Consider the following 25508-nt stretch of genomic DNA (forward strand, 5'->3'; position numbering starts at 1 on the left):
TCCCAAAAGCTTTTCTGAAGTCATATTTGAAGAATGCAGTAGCTTTCTTTTTCATTCAATGAAGTATTTATCAGCCTTCTACTAAGATTTTTTCACTTTTTTCTTTCACTGATTATAGTCAATTTACAATATTATATTAGTTTCAGGTGTATAACACAGTGATTCAAAAATTTTATAGGTTATATTCTGGTTTATAATTATAAAATATTTTATATATATCCTGTATTGTACAATATACACTTGTAGCTTATTTATTTTATATACAATAGTTTGTACCTATTAATCCCTATATTTTTCCTCTACCCTTCCCACTGGTAACCACTGGTTTGTTCTCTATATCTGTGAATTTATTTCTTTATTGTTACATTCACTAGTTTGTTTTATCTTTCAAATTCCACTTAAAAGTGATAACATACCATGTTCTTTCTCTGTCTGACTTTAGGGTAAAAATTTTTTAAAACAAAGCAAGATTATTTTTCTGGTCTCATGGCATGTGGGATCTTAGCCCATAACTAAAGATCCAACCTGTGCCCCCTGAATTAGAAGCACAAAGTTTTAATCTCTGGACCACTTGGGAAGTCCCCAAAGTATGAATGCAGTAATTGATTCCCTAATTTACTAACTTATTTCTTCAAAATAAGTTACTAACACGACTATCAGTTAAAATGTAGTAGAAGTCAGAACATTATTTAAATTTCAGCATATAAAATTGAACAAAAATATATATTTATATATAAATGCACATATATTTTGGTCTTATTAAAATATAAATGTATTTAATCAAGATATAAGAAATAAATCAATAAATCAATATGCAAGGATTAAACAAACATGTTGTTGTTTAGTCAGTAAGTCATGTTTGACACTTTGTAACACTGAGGACTGTTGCCTGCCAGGCTCCTCTGTCCACGGGATTTCCCAGGCAAGAATACTGGAGTGGGTGCCATTATTTAAAAATAAAGAAAATCATCTTTGAAAGAACCAAATACAAATTTGTAAATACACACACCTAAACTACACATTAAATTAAACTACATACTAAATTAAACTACATATGGATGTGAGAGTTTGACTATAAAGAAGGCTGAGTACCAAAGAATTGATGCTTTTGAAATGTGGTATTGGAGAAGTCTCTTGAGAGTGCTTTGGACTACAAGGATATCAAACCAGTCCATCCTAAAGGAAATCAACCCTGAATATTCATTGGAAGGACTGATGCTGAAGCTGAAGCTCCAATACTTTGGCCACCTGATGTGAAGAGCCAATTCATTAGAAAAGACCCTGATGCTGGGAAAGATTGAAGGCAGGAGGAGAAGGGGACAACAGAGGATGAGATGGTTGGATGGCATCACCAACTCAATGGAAATGAGTTTGAGCAAGCTCCAGGAGATGGTGAAGGACAGGGAAGGCTGGCATGCTGCAGTCCCTGAGGTTGGTTGCAAAGAGTCAGACACAACCGAGCGACTGAACAATAGCAACAAACTACACACACACACACACACCTGTTGTAAAGCTGAGAAGAAAGTAGAGCTATCTAAAGCCTCTATTCTGCTTACCACATAGCCCAGTTCTCCATCCTACCATGGAAGTTTCCTTCTCAGCACATGCTTTCACGTAGTTGCCTAAAATTGTACACAGGCAATCTTGGCTATTTTCACAAGTACAAGTGTATTTTTTGCATTCCTTTAAAATAAGAAACAAATTTATATTATGAAAATATTCAGAATAGATAAACTGGTATAACAAAACAGTTTATAACCACTCCTCTTCTGGAAAATATTTTGTCCTTGAAACTTTTGGAATTATTTTATGTCTCAAAATATGCAAATTAGAAAATCAAATATTAACTGAGTTTTCCAAGAACTTAGAGAAACTTATTCAAGATTTTCCTCTTGTGGGGTTATTTTCTAGTCCCTCTTTTTTGAGTTGGTATACCTAACAATTGAATAAAGTAATATAATCCAATTTAAACTTAAATGTATGTCTTAATCTACTGAAAATGACTGCTATTTGAACATTTTTAACATCTAATGCTTCCTTCCTTTAGTATTATAAAAATATTTCTCAAAAAGGGCTGTTAGTGTTAGACCTTCACATACCTCATGATATGGTTTAGGGTCCACGATTGAATGGCAAGAAGCAAAAGGACCAGTCAAATCAAGAAGAATTCCACAGTGTCTTTCAGCAAACCGTTCTGAAAGAAAATTAATGCACCCAACACTAGATTAAATATCATAAATTTTTAATTAAAAGAGAGAGTGTAAATTTTTTAAACTATCCTCTGATTTGTGTCTTTATTAAAACAATTGGTTTTTAAAGTGTTATGCTATAATTTGTTATCACTGTATGCAAAAAAAGCATGATGTAATAAGAAACAAATCTTTATTAGGTTTGGACTTTTATATTAAATCAGTTAACCTTTTTCTGAAGTGCAATTTCTATATAAAATATGAATAAGGGAACCATATTATTTAGGTAACTTTAGTTTACAATACATATTTATGTTAAATTATGAAAGGTCGGTACTGTCACCCCAGAAGGCCAAATCTGTGTTTCTGAAGGTCATAAATTATGACAATCATTATCAATAATTAAAATACAATAACTTCATTTAGCTGCTTAATTGATACTAGGTAGATTTATCAATAGTCTTCTGTTAAATTAATTGAAGAGAAAATTCACAAAACAATACATTAAACAACATTTAAGTCAAAAATGTTTTGCTTGGTGATTTGCAAATTCTCAAGGATGATGACCATGCCTAGCACAAGCATTGCTAGAATTTTTTTTAACTATTTGCTGATTGACTTTTAAAAGTGACCGTCACCAAAAAGCAATAAAGGACAATGACCCAACCTATTAAAAGGACATTGAGGCCAATTATTCTTAAAATTTGGACAAACTTGCAACCAGGTATCAATGCTCTTATGTAAATATTACTAGCATCTTATTATTGTCTAATTTTCTGTATTTTATGTTATTAAGTTATATTTAAAGCACTGAAAATTAAAAGAGTTATATCTCTCAAAAGTATTAACATATAGTCTGCTTAACATAAACTGGCTTGGTTTCTTATGAGATATATATATTTTTTTACCTATTCTCATTTTATTTTCATTGCAACACCCACAAAATAAAATAATGACAAAACCTTGAAATGTGCATTATCATACTGATGTTAATGCATTTATCAACTCATCTTTTAAATCAAAACAAATAAATGAAACTTCAAAAGGAGTCACTTTAGTAGTTTATAAACTGATCAGACATTTGTTTCAAGTAAGCACATTAAGAAATAACAAATTAACATTTCATTATAATACATTTTAACTTACCTTCCATTGCATTCCATTATTTATGAAAGAAGCAACATAAAACGAAGCATATGTTAAAATCAATGACACTAGAGGAACAATTAGAGAAATACTGGGACTCAAAACACTTGGATTACACCTTATTGAGAACACCCTATCTAAATCTCCATTATCACCATCTACATGAATGGGAATAATAACCTCATCCACATCCTTCACCACTCTTTGTAGAAATAAATTGAATTATCAATAATATGTATGAAAGTCCTTGGTAAGCTGAATCATATAAGTGTACAGTTTTTCCACTAAAATCTCTATTTGGGGATTGGTATAACTAATATACATGATGGCAGTGGTTAGGAGACCTGGATCTAACTACAGCTGTACCGTGAAGTGTCTCAGGAATTTGGGTGAGGGTTGCTATTCAAAGAAATGATCCTTTATACAACTATATAAAATAGAAATAATAATAACAGAAGTGATGAGTGAAGTCTCTTCTAACCCTATTATCTTAAAACTATGGAGGAAACTGTATATGGAGGAAAAGAATGGGTAGAGAAGACAACAGTGTCTCTTCCTCCATCTATTCCCGAATGAGAAGCTTGTTTTCTGAAAGAGTCATCAGCCAGTCAAATTGTTTCTCCACTGTTCCCTCTAAAACTGAAAAAGTTCACAAACACTAGCTGAAAACTGGATTATCTAGTAGTCTCATATTATTACCAGAATAAGTTTATAATTCCAGTGACAAATATCTAATTACAGAGTTTGAGGTTCAATAAACAATACCTTTTTCTATACTGATGCAAGAAGCAGTGCTAGCTTTAGGACAGGGCATCATTTCCCAAGAACTAGCAAACGCCTGAGAGGTCTTTTCTAATATGTTCTGACTTGACATGAAATCATCCTCTGCTCTGTTGTTGTGGGAACCACAGAGTCCTGCAGAAAGCACAGAACAGATGTTAGCATCGTCTCACCTTTGGATTCACATTCAGTTCTTTGCTCAAATCAAACCATGCATGAGCCACATGAGAGTATGTCTTGGTTAGTCTTTATACACATAAGTAAAATTTCATGACACATCAGGTTAATACTGCCATTTATAATTCCGGGAGCACTGAAACACCATTTGACATGAATATTATTTTCTTCCTGTTTGTTGCTGTAACTTAACCTCCTTTGACAAGGCTTTAGAAAGCATGCCTAAAGTAGAAAGTTTATGACTGCACATTTTCAGTTTCATTGTGAAGAGGTGAATCATGTTAAGAGCTATCTGCCTTTCTTATCTGGACCCTACTGACCCTTGACTTAAACATTTTTTTTGCCTATGTATAAATAAGTCAAAAATGTTCACTTGTTAAGCAAAAGTATCTTGCAAAAACTTAGATGGTTTTAAATGAGTAAATGTGGAATTTGCCAAGGTTTCTTTGTTTTGTTTGATATTTGTGACAGTATGTAAAAACTGATTTCTGTAATAGAATACCTCAGTAAAATAGAAAACCTCAGTAAAAGAAAGATAATCTATGAGCAGAAAGACAAGTTGTAAAACAACTTGTATTTGGAAATTGATTTTCAAAAGATTTATAATATTTGCATTTATTCTTCCACAAGTCAGTTTTAGTAACATATTAGCAAACTGATATATAGCATATATTATCAAATCTCACAATAAATCCTTAATTTAAAAACCTTAAGATGTTTAAATTGTTGAAAACCATTAGGAAATAGATTTTGTAATAAATAAAGCTATCTACACTGTATGTTCAGTTATTTTACTGCAATATGGAAGGAAAGATTAAGTTAAAATGCTTTACAGTCTAATATTAATGGAGACAACTGAAAATTACAGCAGATGGTTACACTATTGCTTTGGAAATAAAAACATATCTATGAGGTACCATCTCATGACAGTCAGAATGGCTGCTATCAAAAAGTCTCCAAACAATAAATTCTGGAGAGAGTGTGGAGAAAAAGGAACCCTCTTACACTGTTGGTGGGAATGCAAACTAGTACAGCCGCTATAGAGAACAGTGTGGAGATTCCTTAAGAACTGGAAATAGAACTGCCATATGACCCAGCAATCCCACTGCTGGGCATATACACCAAGGAAACCAGAATTTAAAGAGACACATGTACCCCAATGTTCATCGCAGCATTGTTTACAATAGCCAGGACATGGAAGCAACCTAGATATCCATCGGCAGACGAATGGATGAGAAAGCTGTGGTACATATACACAATGGAATATTACTCAGCTATTAAAAAGAACACATTTGAGTCAGTTCTAATGAGGTGGATGAAACTGGAGCCTATTATACAGAGTGAAGTAAGTCAGAAAGAAAAACACCAATGCAGTATATTAATGGATATATATGGAATTTAGAAAGGTAATCATGACCCTGTATGCAAAACAGTAAGAGACACAGATATAAAGAACAGACTTTTGGACTCTGGGAGAAGGCAAGGATGGGATGATTTGAAAGATTAGCATTGAAATGTGTATATTACCATATGTGAAATAGATGACCAGTCCAAGTATGATGCATGAAACTGGGCATTCAAAGCCACTGCACTGGGACAACCCAGAGGGATGGGATGGGGAGGGAGGTGGGACAGAGGTTCGACACGGGGAAACACATGTACACCTGTGGCCGATTCATGTCAATGTATGGCAAAAACCACCACAATATTGTAAAGTAATTAGCCTCCAGTTAAAACAAATAAATTAATGTAAAAAGTATCTATAGGACTTACCTACAGTATCTGTGAATTGGTTAGGTGGCACAGAAACATACAATTGCATCACAGGAAAAATTTGAATTTGCATTTTTCCATGAAAGTATGTTTCTGCTTGAAGGTATGAGGAAGATGCATTGAAGATCTGTATTTGGTCTGTTAAAGTAATAATTTATATTAATAGCAATAATTAATATGTTAAACAGTTTTTATTTCTTAAAATGCCTATATACTGAATATATTTTTAAAAACAGAAGCATTTATAGCATAGCTAAAAATGGAATAAAGTAATGCATTTTATGTTTATAATATTTTAAATATCATTAAACTTACCTGAATAATAATAACCTTGATCTCCAAGCTTGTCACTTGTGACTGTTCCATCTCTATTGAACACGTATTTGTCAACTTGAGCAGACTAATATTTAAAGCATATTGTTAGTTCATTTTAGTTTTCAATATGAATATATCTAAGTATAATATTAATAAATTGAACCTGAAATTTTTCCCATAAAGCTTCACTGTAATAGACTAACTTATAAATGTCTAAAACATTAAACATTTTTAAAGCATTTCTTATATCAATTCTTAAAGGAGGATTATAAAGGACTTTTCAGCCCTGATTCGTAGATGAGGAAGCTAAAACCCAAGAAGATAACTTGGATTTCCAAAGGTCAACCCACTTGTAAGTAGCAAAGATCAAGCTAGGTACTCTCCGTCCCTATGTAGGTCATCTCCAGTTAAAGTAGTAGTCCCAAATACATGAAATTCTAAGCAAATATAACTGTCTTCTTAAAAGGGCCATAGATTTTAATAATCTAGTAAGTGTAAAAGGTTGACCTGTAATTAGCACCTTAGTTATGCGCCTATGTTAAATGATATTCATAAGGATCCTTAGAACTATACAGGTCTCCCAGAGACTTTATCAATCTCATTTATGGTTTTAATTTCACAGTGAAGTCTCTCTTTTTCAACCTCCAGAATTCTGAATTTGTAGAGTAATTGACTTGAGTTTGCTTTAGGAAGCTGATTACTTACCGAATTCAAGAGGAGTGTAACACTATTTAAGCACGTTCCTGACTGACCACTTGGACATGGACGAAGCTCAACACTAATAGACCAATCTTTATCCTGTTAAAAAATACATTTATTAAATGTTCATTAAAATCTCATTTGCATTTTTAATATGCAAAAGCTTTACATTCAATCAGTCTGCTCCGAAACTAGAAACCTAGTTCAGTCCAGGGGACAGTCTAGGATTGGCCAAGAGTTTTACAGATGGTCCAAGTGTTTTGCATAAGATATAGGCTATCTAAATAGTCTATGATTTGTGGATTCTCTCATTAACCTTTTTTTCCTTTAAGCTCTACTTTTTGTCTAGTCTCTATGGGAATTGTGCTGCATTATTGAGCCTCATAGGACTTAAAGGTAACACAGCTTGTTTATTCTCTGGAAAATCCATGATGTCAACTTAAATCCAATGAGAGAAACATTTAATTTGTAAATGCATAATATAAGTCATGTCAAATATTGACTTCCAGTTCTTATTTCAAGATTTAGGAATCTCTAATCTATATGAAGCAAATATTCTGTATATTTTTATTTATTTCCCTCTCACTTTGCCCATCCCCTAGCTTCATGGATTATAAGAAGAGTATTCAAAAAAGGAAAGGAGATTTGGAAAACTGACTTTCAATAACAGTAACTATATTTTTCAGACACTGGTCCCCATCTCTCACTTCAGGAGTCACAAATTCTACTCATCTTTGTTTCTAACCAGGAAGATTAAGTAAAATTGCTTATTCTCATGCCAGTGAAAGGCACAACCTACAAAATGGAATCTTTTATTGAAATTTTACTTAAAATTTTAATACTGAAAAGAGTTTAAATGTAAGGATAACCTCTATCATACTGTTATATTATAAAACTAAATAACACATTATGAAAACTAAATATAAATGTAAAGGAATAATGAAAAAAGAGGAAAATACTTTATGGAAGGTAAAAGATAGTTTCATTTGAGGCACTAGTGAACACATACAAAGAAAAGTAGAAAAAGGAAATCTTTTCCTGATATATTTAGAAAATTAATAGTAATAAAGATTTTGATTGTTTTTGTTTAGCAAAGAATTTCTAAGGAACACAGGTAATAATGATTGTCAATGTCAACATGTGACACAAAGCAGATACTGAAATACACAACCAATGATAGAATGGTTGTTATTTTTTAATCATAAATAAAGATGAAGATTGTGTTTAAAACTAGTAAGAAAAAACTTGGTGTCCATATCAGTTTTCTCAAGTGTTGCAGACTATTACATACATGGATGGCCAAAAAGTGACAGTTTCCAGGATGGTTGTATTTAACGCCATCAAAGGTAGTAATCAAACTTCCTTCTATCTTACATCTCCCAGGGCATAATGTTTTAGTGCAAGACCACTTTGCTTCTTGGCATGTGCTGTTAAAATGCAATGGTTATGAAAAGGTCATCAATTACATTTTCTTTATAATAAATACTACAACATGAAAAAAAATCACCACTTAAACATCTAGTTAGGTTTTATTATACCATCATCATTCCCCTCCCAACATCTCAGCCTTGATAAAATGTCTTTCAGACAATGGTATCCTAGTAATTTGTTTTGTATTATTTTTTAGTCTCAGTCGTGTTTGACTCTTTGTGACCCCATGGACTGTAGCCTGCCAGGCTCCTCTATCCACGGGATTTTACCAGGCAAGATTATTGGAGTGGGTTGCTATTTCCTCCTTCAGGAGATCTTTGTAACCCAAGGATTGAATCCATGTCTCCACACCTCCTGCATTGCAGGTGATTCTTTACCGCTGAGTCACCAGGTAGTTCTAATTCCATTGAACAAAATAACTTCTGCCTGCTCTGCTCAGTATAACATGGCCTCCCACATTGCAGACAGATTCTCTACCATCTGAGCTACCAGGGAAGTCATAAAGAGACATATAGTTATTGATTATGTGAAATGTGGCTGTCAGGCCAGAATGAGATCTTCTGTAAATGTAAAATACACACAGACTTGTAAGAATTAATACTGAAAAAGATGGTAAATCCTCTCAACATTTCATAATAATTTTATGCTGAAATGATAACATTAATATTTTGCATATGCAAAGTTGTGTGCTTTAGTTGCTAAGTCATGTCTGACTCTCTTGCAACCTTGTGGGCTGTAGCCCGCCAGGCTCATCTGTCCATAGGATTTCCCAGGCTGGATTGTAGTTTCCTTCTCCAGGGGCTCTTCCTGACCCAGGGGTCAAACCTGCGTCTCCTTCATTGGCAGATGGGTTCTTTATAACTGAGCCGCAGGGGAAGCCCATATGTAAAGCCCATGACTATGATTAATTCCACTTGTTTGTTTCTTTGTGCTTTTTAAAAATAATCAACTGAAAATGTTAAATTATACATGCAGATCATATTTGTGATTCACATTATATTTCTCTTGAACAGCATAACTATATACATTCAATAAATTATAGCTCTTGTTTTCCATAATATATTATTAATACATTATTATTTCCATAATTATTAATATATTATTAATATAAAATATGTATATTTATTATAAATTATATTATATATTATATTATTTATATATAATATATTATTATATAAAATATATAATTATATATAATGCATTATATATTATTACATTATAACATATATAAATATTAAAATGTTTATAATATAAAATACTTAATAATATATTAGTATATTATTAATATATACATAATACATTGCCTATTTGCTGAGAAAATATTACAATAAAAATGATACATTAGTTTTCATTGAGTCAGATTATTTCCCCAGAAGGACAAAGTACATTTCTAGAAAGTCCCTTGAATTCCTGCAGATATTTTGAGTTCCAGAGAAAAGTCATAATGAGGGATAGGGAAAGCTCTCTGGTCAGCATTTTGTCCTGAACTTAAAAGTAAGAATCAGTTATTCAACTAAAAGAGAAATAATCTACACTATCTTTGACACATTAAAATCCACTCTCAATCAAATATAGCTTCACCTATGTAACCTCATATAAAAATTATTTGAAAATGGTTGTTTGTAATTGTATATTTTAAAAATATTCTTGAATATTAGCATAATTATTATTTCATTATTGTAACCATAATTTTGTATTATTCTTTCCTCTGTTTTTCAACCACCAATTGGTTTACTCTTCAAAACATTATTTCAGCTCCTAAAAAACATTATCTTTTAAAGATACACAGAAATCTAATATATTTTACATGAAACACACAAAAATTCCTCAAAAAATGAAAGAATATAAACACAGAAAATGCCAAGAGGTTGAATTTTGTTTCTGAAAAGTTTAAGTGTGGATTTAAGGAATTATTTCAAGTTACACTAAAATATTAGTATTATTTCACTATCAATAAAATATAGACAAAAGGCACACACATACCACACAGAACCACAAGAACCTTCGCGGACTTCTCCTGATTGATATACCTTTCCACCAGATTCACAGGGACAGTCAGACTTCAACACACATCTCCCTTTCTCTCCAATATCATCCAATAGATAACCTAGAGCACATTATATAAGATTAATCTCCAATACTCTACAAACATCAGTAAATTCTCAAGCAGTGTATTGAGAAATCACTTTTGAGGTTGTTCTTTCAAGTGTAGACATACACTTAAAATAATTTCTATTTAAGAAATTTGAAAACTGGCAAGGGTATAGTTAACTTTCGGAACCACACAGTAGTCCTATTGAGCCCAGCATAGGGCTAGGAGATCATCTGTGTAGTATTATAGAGATAGAAATGCACATTAACTTTAAAAGTACCTCTACCCCCCCTTCCTATATGTTAGAAGGATAGATTATGAATAGGTGATAATTTATTCAATAAATATCTTGTTAGAAACAAGATCTCATTATGACTGTGTAACTCCATTTTCAAATGTTTTACCTTCTGGGCAGGTGCAACCACTCACACATTCAATGTCTTGAAAAGGAGCCACATTAGAACAAGTTGCAGGATTTGAGGGACCACATTCTTTGTAGATGTGCTTTTCTGGGCAAATAGGTTTTTCTGGAGAAATATAGAAATATGCATACATAGAAATCAGAGGAAAAGATATGTGATAAATATATAACATTCTAATGAGGATCTTTTAGAGTAGGCATCTAAATTTCAAGATATGGGTCAATTTTTAAAGATACTCAGTAACTAAATTATGCCAATTTCCTATGCATTACTTTATGATACAATATTTAATTTGAAGAAAATGTATATTACGTAGTATCATTTTACCTTACTTTGACATTGATATTCTATTTATATTTTAACTTAAAAGCTTGAACTAAGTATAAATGAAAGTATATTCAGATTTACATGAAACTCATTTAGATTTTCTAATTTTCTGAAAAAAATACTTACTAGTCAACATACTTTTGATAACCTTCTAGCTTTTTTTATGGAGATTTTACAGAGTTTCACAAAATTATTTATTTTTCCCAGTGATTTTTGCTAATTATAAAGCCTATAAAGTCCCTAATTATATCTTAACACAAAGCACTTATGACAAGTCACTCCACAAAATGGACCTCAATCTCTTCACAAGTACATGTCAGAGACAAGACCTTTCTTTCACCCATGAGGTTCCTTCCAGGAGTTATAGGTATTTGAGAAAATTACTTTGAGACACAGCTCAACTTTAAATGTTATAGAATCTTCTTGATTTGGAGTCTACAATACATTTAAAACCTACCGCAAACCACATCAGGATCATTTCTCCAGGATTCAAAGATGCCAGGGCCATCCGAGGCACAGAGGCGGGACAGTTCTGAGTAAGTGTCACATGTGGATGTTTTGTCTCTACTTTGGCAGTACTCATCAATGCAGATCATTTTGTAGTCACTGGATAAAGTGCTAACCTTTCCACATTTCTCAAAATAGGTTCCAATAATTTTGTTACAGTACTGCAAAATAAAGCATGTAATTTTATTAAAGCAACAGAAAAATGAGGAATCAAAGGAGTATTTAGGGAAAGGTAAGTTCAGAGGGGGGGCGTTTGTACAATAGCCTATAGCTTCGACAGGGAAAGTTCTTGAACACTGATTGAAATGGGGAGTTTTGAATTATGACAGTTCCTATAGTGACTGCTAACTGAAAACTTCACCTCTGATAATAGGTAGTGACTTCAAAAATTGTACCTAATTTCATCCAAAATTTCTCTAAAGGGGACATGAAGTTCAGAACTCAAGAAAATGGAAAATATGAGAAAAGATTGTCCATGCCAGAGACTGGGATAGAGGATGATTGAAACCACAACAGACAGAAGGGTATTAACCCTTTAGCTGTCAGTCTGCTTATATAATATTTGATGAGCAAACAAATAAAATAGATTAATTCTGGGCTTTCTTGATGGGGATCATGTAAGCTGCTCTGGAAACAGCATATTTGTTATCACGTTGGTTAAGTAAATAAAGACATTACTATCAAGCAAAGAAGTTTTTAAATTTTTTTTTTAAATTTTAACATGCTTTAATTAACACGCAGCTGTTTTCTATTTTAATTATGTTTGTTTTCAGAGAAATACAAAAGCTGCTAGCAAGCAAATACACAATTTCCACCAAGTAATCCCCAGGACAACTGATAGCATTCTCCAAGTGAGGTATAAAATTAAGTGAAATGAAATCTCAAAGACTTCTTTTTTTTAATCAATGAACTTTGGTTGGCTAAAAAGTTTGTTCAAGTTTTTCTGTAAGACATTACAGAAAAATCCAAATGGGCTTTTTGGCAAACTCAGTATTATTCTTTGTGTATCTTTCTCACTAGGTAAGAGGCTCTTTTAGAGCAGAAACTAGAACTTTGTGGTCTCTAGGCTTAACACAATGTCTCATACATAGTCTTTAATATAATTTTATGTACTTATTCAGCTAACACATTTGAGCAACCAGGAGTAAGCTCTCACACACTGTGTAACTACCACAACAGTAAAACATATGAGCTCTGTTACAGAGCTCATAATCTCATAGGAAACGTGTAAGAAAAGCATGAGGCATTTTTATAGATCATAAATTCTAATAACTGGCATAGGGTAAAAGAGAAAAGAGAAAGTAATTCTAACTGCAAAGATCAAGGAGTACTTCACAAGTAAGATAGCAGATGATCTTATACAATATTATGGTTTAATTTACTTTGATAGAAGCTGACAAGATGTTATAAATACAACATTCGTTGTAAACAAAACATGTTTCTTCTACCTATACAATTCATACATATCTTGATCTAGAGAATTTTACTCTAGATTGAAATAAGTATATGTGAAAATTCCTTCAGTCATCAAATGAATGAAATCTACCAAAATCAACATTCAGAGAATCATGGTAAGTGCAGAAAATTCAAAGCAAATGATGAATATTTTCAAGTGGTGTAGTCAAAAAGTGATCTGTAACTTTTTCAGAAAAAAGATAAAGTATACTGGAGGTGACAATTCAGACTGGCTGTCTGAAGCAAAAGTAAGGTAGAGAGAGCAGAAAAGTAGTTCTTGGGAACACACTACAGAATTTCTAAACTGTAAAAGTCAAGCCAGTCCCCACTGAGATAATTATGGAGAGGTGAAGCATGTCAGTTTACAGGCCAACTAAAACACTGTTCAAAGGAAATTAGAATTATTATACTAATATATAGTAAGTATCATAATGTTTTAGGGAAAAAATACTTATTGAAGCATCTACAACCAGACTATAAAGCTGAGAAACAGATCATGCGGACATTGGAGAAGAAGCAGTTGCAGAATTCTAAGAATAAGGTCTCTGTGTTAAGAAGAGAATGCTGGCTATTTAAACTGAAACCAAAGGGACTATTGCTGAAGTCTGCTATTAGATGAAATATGAATTTATTACCTGTACTCCATCTTCACAAACTTCATAGCTTTTACTAACAGCTTTGGAACAATCACCAGGAATTTTACTATCGGCAATGTGCTCACTGATATCATCTCCTTAAAAAGAAAGCAATGTTAACTTCAAGATATTAATTATATATGTGCATTATTTTCAAGATAAATATAGACTTGACAATATAAACATATATTTTAACAATTAATCATTCTTTATACAAAGGCAAATTGTTAGCTTTAGATTTATCCAAAATCAAATAATTGCAATTTCCTTTTGGGAGGGAGTTTTCTTAGATAAATGCATTGAAATCCTACCTGGAGTGCTGTTGAAGTTACCACAAAGACCACAAGTTGGATACTGCTTGTGAAGAGTGAGCTTTAAAAAAATTACATGTACATTTATAAAATATTGAAAATATCTCAAGACAAAATTTAAACAAATGGAAAGATAGAGCTTCTTCATGTTCAATTTTACCTAAGCTGGTTACTTAGTAATATATCACAGAATCCTTTCTAAATGATCTGAATTTAGAATTTGCAAAGATCTGACTTCACCTCTTACTGACTATGTCTTTGGTTAGATTATTTAACTTTTATTATCCTGAATTTCCTGAGTCCCATTATCTGTAAAATAAGATTACTAATATTATGTACTTCAAGATATTTTAAATATTAGATTATGCTTAGTACAGTCCTTGATACACAAAGATTTCTCAGTAAACCTTATCTCTTATTTTCCTTGTATTATATTATTTTTATAACTGAAAGTAAAGAACAAAATGAACAGGACTATAGAAACTCATAGGTGGACTTACTGAGAGTTTGTTGTTTTTGTCCCACATTAAAGACAGGATTCCTCTTCGACTATTCAGAACATTATGTTCTCCATATTTTTTAATGTGAATCAACTTATTGTTATATGGTATCTGAACACTGAAAAGTATAAAATACAGTTACATATAAAAGATAACAGTATTATTGCATCAAACTTTTTCTGATAATTCATGTTTCTATATTTAGTATCATAAATAATACTGCTGGTAAATATTAAAGGTTTTTCTAGTCATTTCAGAAGGGACACAATGACTTTTTTCTGATTTTGGAAAGACTTTTAAGAAACAATGAATAAATCTTTGGGGCTCTGGAGAAATGAACAAGAAGAAACTGATTCGTTATAAGAATAAAATGATTAAATAATTTGAAATGTTCATAAGTAGCCTATCATATCTCATTTTCTTATCCTGAAAAGCATTGAAATACGTCATCCCTTCCAAACATAAATTGCTACTTCTAAAAATAATGGCCTAAGTTTCAGTGTATTGTGAAACCTCAAGTTTTTATTTAGCATTAAACATACAAATGAAAGTTGAAATATTCTATTAACGGTTTCATTGAATATGTATGTTGCCCCAAATCTAGACTCAAAACAGTCAAACAACAGGACTACTCTGTTTTTTACCACCTTGTTATAGGACTAAATCCCATATACAGCAAAGTCTTACATGTGTAACAAGATCTTTTTCTAAATGTCAATATGAGCACCAAAATAAGAAAAGAGTAGTATATCTTCCCCAATCAACCTTTTTTCCCCCTTTTTTGCTCAGGTTACTTCAAAATATTCTACATACTTTATTCAAAACACTATGACATTTACCTTTCACCATTAACTAAAAGTATATCACCAAAGATAGAGACATCATTGTTGTCAATTATAACTGTTATTTTTTCAATCTCACTATCATTGTTTCGTTTGATCTCAATATTGAAATCTCCTCCCGATTCAACACAGTGACGGCAGAAAGTATACGTGCATGAAGACTCAAAGGAAAAAACACGACCGTTGAAAGCTTTATATGCTCCTTTGCCCCAAGTAGAAGCTTCACCTACAAAATATTTAGGGTAAAATATTCATTATTATTTAGAACAATTAATGTAGCTTAGTGTTTATTTTTTAAGTGTTTATGTGCCAAGAAAAATATTCACTGAAAGGTACCTGTCTCACATCCATCTTAAATCTGCAATTTTCTTTCCTACATACTGCAAAATGTGTTAAAAGTAATACCTGAATTCTTGGAAATACCCAAAGTTGGGTATTCCTGCTAAAACAAAAGAAGAAAAGCATCTTGTTTCCCCGTGGGAAAGGGGAACTGTCTCTACTGCGGGAGAGGATATATGGAAGGAAGCTAGTTCTGTTTGCTTGTTTCACTTTTTATAGAGATAATCTTTCTAATGTTGTCTGAGTGGGTTACCATTAATATTGGATGTGTCACAACTAAAAAATAAATTTTAAATAATTAAAATGTGAAAAAATATTAAATAAGTGTAAATAAGTATATTCTTTCTATACATATATATGTGTATATATATATATATGTGTGTATGTTTATCTGTGTGTATGGTGTGTCTGGGTGTATAAAACAGATAGATGACAGGAAAATTTTTTAAACTGATTTCAAATTTTCTTTACTTTGAAACCTCATTAGGCACTGGCTGATGGGCATATAAATACATATACAAATTAGAAATAAATCTATTACTTACCAATAATTGCATTTGTTTCTGAGTATTTCGGCGTTGCTTCTGGAATATGGGATCCTTTTTCTATTCAACAAAATGAACAGATTACCTAAATTTCTAATATGTATTGGCTTTAAATATATAGGATATTTGGTCTTCTATGTAGGAATTTAAAAATTGGTATTGAAGACCATCCAATGGGTTTTTTATCCTAAATACATAATTTCATTTTGTGATGCTATGATTTGCCAAAGTCACATGCATGATTATCTCTGAAGCCGATATTTTTTATTGTGGCAATCAGCTACAGTATGTTCAGACATCATTAACAGTTTATTCATTTTGGGTCATGAACAGTTAATAACATATGCTGCATTCCTTACAGAATTATTTTTTAGACTTCAAAAGTAGAACTTGGTGGCCTATATTTATTGGAAGATACTACCCAAACAGGTCCAAGATAGATTTATTAAACCAGTCTACTGTCTAATACTAGTAACTCAATTATCCATATATTAAAAAATCAATTATCCTGATCAAAGGGAAAAATTCATAACCTTGAAACTTGGTTTCCCATAATCCTTTATTTCCAATGCACTGACTCTTTTATATGTGACCAAGTAAACACATGAAATCTTAGAGCAAGGTCTAAAAGCAAGCAACATAATACAGTAACAATTTTAAAAAGGGAATACTTTGATAGAACTTTTAAATATTTTTCACAATACCACTTATTGTATATTTTGAGGTCACTTCTCTTTATTACAGGCTGTCTTACCCAAGTTAGGCGAAAATAGATGGAATTCTGAATTTATTTATAAAATCAACCTTTAAATACTATATCTAAAATGATAAATAGTAGGTTGTATTGTTTTATTTAGGATCTGTTAAGATACAATTGAATGTTTCTTATTCAAAACTTGCTTCAAATATCCAATTGGTCATCTAAATTATAGTATTCAAAGAGAATAAGTACTTAGAAGTTCAATATTGCATGAGAAACATATAATAATATCAAGTTCCAGCAAATCGATAATCAAGAGAACATCTTATAAATACATTTTAAAAACTGAACATTTTAAATCAAACTACCTGGAGTGCTGATTGATCCAGACGTACTGTAGTCAGATGAACTTGTGACACCTAATTAATACAAAATGATTAGGCCATTTCTGTTTGTAATTTTATTTGGTAAAAATATGAAAAGTATATTTTAAAATCTTATATATATATATATATATATATATATATCTCAAAGATCTAAATTCATCAATGGTGATGATAGCAGACTTAGAACCACATGATGCTATATAAGAAAAAAATTTTTATCAACTCAACAACCTGCTGGAGTAACAAAATTATAAGCCTCACTACTAAAAGAACTGATACCAAATCAATTTATTCCAGATCAATTGCTTAAAGCTTGTTCAGGGAAAGAGAAAAGTGTTGTTTAGACAGAGTTCCAAGTCTGCTTTTCCAGTTTCAACCAAACTTACTCTCACTATGAATTCTTTCACACTTGGGAAATCTAGGTACTGTTTCAAAATGTCAAGTGCATAAAGGATTCAGCATTCATAGAAACTGGAAATATTAAAATTATTAATCTAGATGAACTGAGATGTTCAATCTCAAGATGTCTAATGTCAAGAGACATTAATGTCAAGAGATCCAGAACCTGCCATTTCAAAAGCACTAGATTTACTAGCATTAGATATGCTACTGGGGAGACTATTAATTAATAAAAGTCTATCACCTAATTTGGAAAATTGAAAGCAGTTGAAAACTGACATCCAAATAGCAGAAAAATCTCAAATGGGCAACCACTCCACAATAGAAAGATAAGAGATAATTACCTCTTAGTACATTTCTCAGGAACAAAACCTAATAAATTTGAATACCTACACTAATAACAGCAGGTCTGGGGTTCAGAATTTCAGTGTCTCTTTAACCATTTGTATCAACTGTACTTAAGCAAAATCAGTGACAATAAATAATGAAAGATTTCAAACATCTGACTTTCACTGAGGTTTTGACCCCAAAATGTGTGTCCAAAGATTAAGAACAACCCAAAATAAAATTATTATTTCTGTATGACCAAATTCATTAATAGTTGGCTCTGAGGCCAACCATTACTACACCACACTTTATTTTTTGCTAATTATATTTCTTTTTTTTAAAAGGTATTAATCCTAAATTTGAGTTCTAAGTATGAGTTGTATTTTTCAGATACTTATTGCTAACTTCATCAAAATAGTTCCCATAGCATATTAAGTGTTACTTTAACAATGTGCAACACAAATTTCAATACTATTTAATCTCATGCTTCCATTAAGTGGAAATAATAAGTTTTATGAGATTTTAAAAAAGGATGAATTTTATTTAGTCTTCTCAGGAATGGACCTGTTAAAAAATACTTTAGCCATCAAGGCTAGATGCAAAATACAAAGTTCAAGCCCAACAAATCAACTGCCATTCTTCCACTTATGCAACTCCAAATCAATTTCACATAAAGGCAACAAAAACTATCCCACACCAATATATTCACAACCACAAAACTAGTTCCACAATCTACACCAACATGTTAAATTAATTTCATCTGATATCATCTAAAGATATTTATCATTTTAGCACTTTCCATTGCTTTTTATATTTTATTAAGAAAAGTTATGATTTTCACTATTTTTTTATAAGTTATGTTTGAATTCTGATTTTTTAATTAACAGAAATAAACCTCAATTCTCAAATCAGGGGAACCAAATCCAATATCCTCTTTTCCAACATCACAGGTACCTGTACCACTAACGCCAGTTTCATCAGATATGTTTGGTCCAGAGGTACCAACACCAAGTCCAGCTGCACCCTTGTTTCCTTCACCACTTCCAGAATTAGAAGACCAAATGTTTCCTCCTAATGGAAAATCAAGATGTGATTAAAGAAATAAAGAAGGGAGCAATTAATTTGGATTTCTTGGGAGCAGAATCCAGGTTAAGATATCTGAGCCACTGACTTCAGATCCAGGACTCAAGTATTCAGCCCCAGCAGATCCACCACTACTCTTTCCATTCCCACCGATTTACTGACTCCAAATCCCTAGTGGTTAGATGACTCCAAACCAAATCCTGAATCTTCAGAAATGCCACTAAAATATTCAGCCCCAATTCTTGCATGCTTTCCAAATAGAAAATGATGGTCAAAAGAATTATTTCAGAGCATATCGTGATTTAGAATTCTATGCAAAGACATTAACCATCAAAACCTATAGCACTAGAACTAGAGCTCAAAGAACCACCTACTCCATTTCTATCAGTCTATACCACTACGATCACTGTCACCAAATCAATCTGAACCAGAATCTCCAAAACCTTGAGTTCAGCCCTTCTTTTCTCCGTTTCTAAAGCTAGAAGCCCTTTCCTCTAGTGGAAAAATTAAAATGTTATTTTAAAAAAATAATGAAAATTTGAAATGCATTTCAATTTTACTGAAAGAATCCAGGTTAGCAGAATGCCTGAGTCGCGGGCATTGGTCCTGAGATTCATGGATCCAGACCCAACGGACATTGCCACCTCATTCTATCAATCTGCTGCCTCCAAATTCCTTTTCACCAAAAGGTCAAGCATCAATCCTAAATTTCCAAAATTATCGCTACTTGTTAATCCCCACTTCTTACACCAATACTCCTACCAGAATATCAGAAATTTGTCACCAGAATATATTTAATAAATATTATGGTTCAGAAACCTTTTTTTTCCAAAACTCTTTACTTCAAGTCCAAAATAAAAAGATTCAGGCTTTCAAGCTAGCAGAAAAATCAAAATATTATTAAACAAAATAATAAATATTTAGAACTCAACTGGATTTCTCAGGAAGGAGACTGAGAGGATACCTGAACTACTGGCATCAGAGCCAAGGCCTTTGCGTTCGTCCTCAACAGATGCATTGCCACTCAAGCCATCCCCTCCAAGTTCATTGATTTCCAATCCCTGTTGACCAGAAGACCCTAAATTGGATTCCAGATTTTCAGAGCTATCACCAACATAGGTACTAACACTTCTCAAACTGGTGTCACCTGCAGAATATAAAATGGTTGTCACAGAGTTTATAGAGAATATTTTATGATTCAGAAATGTATATGTGCAAAAATGAGATATCAATACCTAGATCACTGGAAATGGATCCTTCAGATCTAACCACTCGATTTCCTTCAGCTGTTTTGCTACTAAAGTCACTGTCACCAAATGAACTTGAACCAGAAGTTCCAAAACCAAATGCATCATTGACCCTTCCAGCTCCAACTTCCCAACCAAAAGACTCTGTTTCAATTGAAAAAACAAATCAAGATGTTATTAAAATTTAATCTTTAATGATTAATTTGTTTTAAGGTATTATTTAAATGAAAGTGTTTCCATGTTTCCACCACTTAATTTAATTAACTTAAAATTTTCCAGAATAAGTTTTGATTGGAATACCTGAGCTACTAACATCAGATCCAAGATCTTTAAATCCAGCCCCAACAGATGCACTGCCACTCAAGCTATCCCTTTCAAGTTCATCGATTTTCAATCCCTGCTGACCAGAAGACCCTAAACCAGGTTCCAAATTTCCAGAGCTATCACCAACAAAGGTATCACCACTTCTCAAACTGGTGTCACCTGTGGAACACAAAATGATTGTCACAGAGCATACTGAAAACATTCTGTGATTCAGAAACTTGGCATGCACAAAAATGATATATCAATACCTAGATCACTGGAAATGGATCTTCCAGACCTAGCCACTTGATCGCCTTCAACTGTTTTGCTACTAAAGCTGCTTTCACCAAATGAACTCGAACCAGGTGCTCCAAAAGCAAATGCAGCATTGCCTCTTCCAGCTCCAACTTCCCAACCATAAGACCCTGTTCCAACTGATGAAAAAATCAAAATGTTATGAAAATTTAATCTTTGTTAATTAAGTTGTGAAATGTTATTTAAAGAAAAGTGTTTCCACTACTGAATTTCATCTAAAATTTTCCAGAATGAGTCTTTATTGGTATACCTGAGCTAATGACAACAGACCCAAAGCCTTTAAATCCAGCCCCAACAGATGTACTGTCATTCAGACTACCTCCCCTCCCCAAGTTCATTGATTCCAAAACCTTGTTGACCTAAACTGGAATCCAAATTTCCAGAGTTATCACCAACAGAGGTATTCAAAAGTATTTTAACCAATTAATTAATTTAATCAATTTAAAATTTTTCTGGAATGAGTCTCAGTTGGAATACCTAAGTCACAGGCATCCAAAATCTATGGATTTACCCCCAGCAGATCCCCTACTGCTAATTTCACTCCAGTCAGCTCTACTGATTTCCAATTCCTTTTGACCAGATGTCCCCAAACCAAATGCTAAATTTCCAGAGGCATGGCTACTAAATTTAGCCCCTCTTCCTATGCTAGTGCTGTCTGCTGAAGTTAAAAAAAGAGACTGTCACCAGGGAATATTTAAATACAACTTATGAATCAATACTTTTTATACACAAAACCTAAATAGTAATATTTAGATCACCAGAACTTAATTTTCCAATGCTGCTTTTTTTTTTTCAAGACCACTGACACCTACTCCACATGAACCAGAATCATCAAGACTAAATCCAATTTAACCCTCTTTTTTACCATCAAGTTCAAAATCAAAAGGCAAATGGAAAACTAAATGGAAACTTAAACTGTTATCAGGAGCAATAAACAAAGGATGTAAATCATTTATGTTTTTTCTTAATAGAGTCTGAATCAGAATTCATGTTACTAAAGAGAGAGCCAAAGCCCATGGATTTATGAACAAACTTGTTGCCATTCATTCTATTTCCATCAATTTCCACATCTTTTAAGATAAATTGCTCTGACACAAAAAATACCTATATTTACCATACTTTAATGAACCTCAGTTATATCACTGACTTTAATTTCCAAATATAAATTGCTATTTATCTACAACTTTGATTATTGAAAATATAATATAAAACAATATTGAAGACCATTTTGAAAAAAAAAATTACTGTAACAAAATTTAACACTTTTGTTTTGCTTATCACCTCCTAATTCTTGACCATAGGTATACACATTTGACAGTTTCAAACATTCTTACATTTCTTTTCAGGACAATCAGTTCAAATATGAGTAATAGAACTTAAGAATTTCCAAAGTCATACAGAAACATGAGACCAAAATGTTTTTGTTTCTTATGACGAAACTTGGAAACAAGAGAGTTTAAATGGCTTTCCCAAAGTCCACAAAAGGTTCATAGGAAAGATTATATAGAAACAGAATTTCTTCATTCCAGGTCCAAGCCCCTTCATAAAAGCATTCATTCCACTTGCCTCTTCACTAAAATGTTTAAATTGATTTCTGTTGATGAAAGCACAGGTCCTTTGAGAATCAAACATAGTTTACAAATCTCTCCCATGAATTCCTCTGACACTAAATCTGATTTGGTCAAAAATAACCATCAATTCCTGCTTTGCTAATTGACTGGTTTTTCTGTCAAAAGAAGAAACTAAGAAACAACCTAGAATATCTGTTTCACTTGCAGCAAAATTAGAGCCAGCTCTTCATTTACTGAATTCACACAAAATCCATTTTGGCCAGATGCACCCCAACAAATTCTATTTTTATTTGAAGCAGTGCCGCCAAATTCTGTACCACCAGAGACACTGTTGGCAAGACTATATGCTAAACTGGTTTTCTTTACCATACGAAAATAATCATTACAGAGAAAAGTTGCATTCATTCATATTGTAAAATAAATTAGTCTATGCTCACTGCTTCAACTAGGCCTTCATTATAGTTTTGAATGTATCATCCCTTACCCTCCACATATCTTTCCATATATAATTCCACACAGTATAATCAGAGGTGGGCATGGCAGCCAATTTGCATGAGGTTTGAGAGAATTCCTTAAGAAAAGTGATGCACTGGGTTCAGAGTTTATTTAAGATAAAGTTTCAATGTGTTCTATAGAACCTGAGCAAACAATTCACACCTCAGTGTTGTAAACAAGAGCAAATTTCTGTGTTGACTTATTAGTCATATTGAGTTTGTCAATCCCAAAACAGATGACAGGACAGACAGGAAATGTTTGTGTCTTCCCTTTGGATATTTCAACCACAGCCCCACACCTAAAACTGCTACTTCCTTTTCAGTTATCACCACCTGGACACAAATATTAAATTTTTAACATAAAATATTGAAGTTATTTTCTTCACTGGATCTCTTTCTTTGTGTCTTTTGCAGAGATACAAACTATAGAAACTTCAGGGGCCAGGTAACTAAAGTAAAAGTTTGAATCAGCCAAAAGGAAGAAGTGTATCAAGTCAGAAAAGACATGCCTAACTTAAAGGAATCTGAATTTGTTTGTGATCGAACCAAAATTGAAGGCCACAAACTGCCTAGAAACCCTACTTTAAAACATTACTTGGCAAATTGAGTATGTAATTTCAAGAGGAATCTTGATATAGAAAGTGGATTGTGGTTGCAGACAGAAACATGAGTGTGTGTGTGCCCGCGTGTGTGTGTGCGCGCGTGTGTGTGCGCGCTGTCGTGTCCAACTCTTATGTGACCCCATGGACTGTAACCCACCAGGCTTCTCTGTCTGTGGAATTTTCCAGGCAAGAATACTGGAGTGGGATGCCATTTCCTCCTCCAGGGGATCGTCCCGACCCAGGAATGGAACCGGCAACTCCTATGTCTTATCTTACGCGTTGCAGGCAGATTCTTCACCACTAAGCCAAAACGTGAGAAGCCCAAAACGTGAGAGACTGCACCAAAACCGGGTCCAGCAAGCATTTTAAATCGTTCGTTTACAATTATAAAAGTGATTGATCATCACGATAATAGTAAAAAAGATAGTTTAAGAAAATAAAATTTATCAGGAAGAATTTAATTTAATGTAAACTTTGCCAAGATTCTCTTAAAACAGAATTCATTACTCTCATTGGCGCTGGAATTAGTGTCTTTAAGGCCATATGCCACAAATCAAAGATTATCAGATTATCCCAACTGGGAAAAAGTACTTCTGAAAAGCGAAAGTGAAAAGCAAAGTCGCTCAGTCGTGTCCGACTCTTTGCGACTCCATGGACTGTAGCCTACCAGGCTCCTTCGTCCATGGAATTTTCCAGGCAAGAGTACTGGAGTGGGTTGCCATTTTATTACCCCAACTGGGAAAAAGTACTTCTAGGTCAGTATTTTTCTGCAACAGTACCTGCTGGAGTGTCTTTTGACTCTAAACTATTAACCTCCCAAAGTTCTCTGACCTGTCTGAAGCAGCTCCTTGAATGCTAAATCCAATGTTAAGGCGTGAACCAAGAGATTTCTTTCTTCTGAATTAAGTCACCAAAGGATGAACTACTGTGCAAAAAGGGACTTACTGTGAATAACAGAAATTATTATCTGAAAGCAGTATTGCTAGCACAATAAATTTGATTTGATTGCAATACTATGAAAAGTATTATATTTTATTTTGTGTAAAAGTATTTTACACAATGTAAAAGTATTTTATTTTGTGTAAGCACCTTTATTCTGGTGGTGCTGGGAATGACATACACCCCTTATTAATTTAATCACCATGTCCGTATCTTTTTGTCATAGTGGTAAGACTTCAAAAAATAGATGAATAGAGTTGTAAAGATTTAACTGATATATACTAGAAATTCTTCCTCTCATGGACAGGGCGGAAACCTCCCCATCTGCTTCCTTCTCCAGTACTAAGCTCCGAGTTCCAGGGGTCAACCCTCTCCCATCAAAATACTCTGCCATGTTGAATCCACGCTGTCCTTGGTTTAATAACAGCTGGTAAAATTAAAACGACATACCTGGTTCTTCTTTCTGTATTTCTGCAAAGAATAAAGATGAAAACATTTACTCATAAATTAACATTTGCTCAACTCCTTCAAGTGCTAGTTTAAATGTCATTTCAATGAGGCACACTCACAATGTAAAGTTGCACCCCCCATTTTAATCCTCACAATTATCATTATATTTCTCTAATTAATTCCATAGATTTTATCACCTTGTATATA

General features: G+C 32.9%; 1 protein-coding gene across 1 annotated transcript in view; it reads right to left on the bottom strand.

Annotated features, from left to right (window-relative positions):
- The window catches only part of LOC110142997 (mucin-19), a 127956-nt gene that overhangs the window by 87886 nt on the left and 14562 nt on the right, over positions 1 to 25508 (bottom strand). The window contains 23 exon segments of the mRNA XM_070454850.1: positions 1557 to 1683; positions 2100 to 2194; positions 4101 to 4250; positions 6066 to 6203; positions 6381 to 6465; positions 7086 to 7178; positions 8371 to 8506; positions 10494 to 10617; positions 11007 to 11129; positions 11809 to 12019; positions 13949 to 14046; positions 14260 to 14320; positions 14760 to 14877; positions 15599 to 15827; positions 16486 to 16545; positions 17554 to 17604; positions 19321 to 19370; positions 19458 to 19533; positions 19536 to 19629; positions 20334 to 20527; positions 21200 to 21399; positions 21732 to 21903; positions 25302 to 25322. Of these exon segments, the coding sequence (XP_070310951.1) occupies positions 1557 to 1683; positions 2100 to 2194; positions 4101 to 4250; positions 6066 to 6203; positions 6381 to 6465; positions 7086 to 7178; positions 8371 to 8506; positions 10494 to 10617; positions 11007 to 11129; positions 11809 to 12019; positions 13949 to 14046; positions 14260 to 14320; positions 14760 to 14877; positions 15599 to 15827; positions 16486 to 16545; positions 17554 to 17604; positions 19321 to 19370; positions 19458 to 19533; positions 19536 to 19629; positions 20334 to 20527; positions 21200 to 21399; positions 21732 to 21903; positions 25302 to 25322 (2706 nt within the window).

This window comes from Odocoileus virginianus, chromosome 24 (assembly GCF_023699985.2).
Source record: "Odocoileus virginianus isolate 20LAN1187 ecotype Illinois chromosome 24, Ovbor_1.2, whole genome shotgun sequence".
In the NCBI taxonomy this organism is placed as follows: Eukaryota; Metazoa; Chordata; class Mammalia; order Artiodactyla; family Cervidae; genus Odocoileus; species Odocoileus virginianus.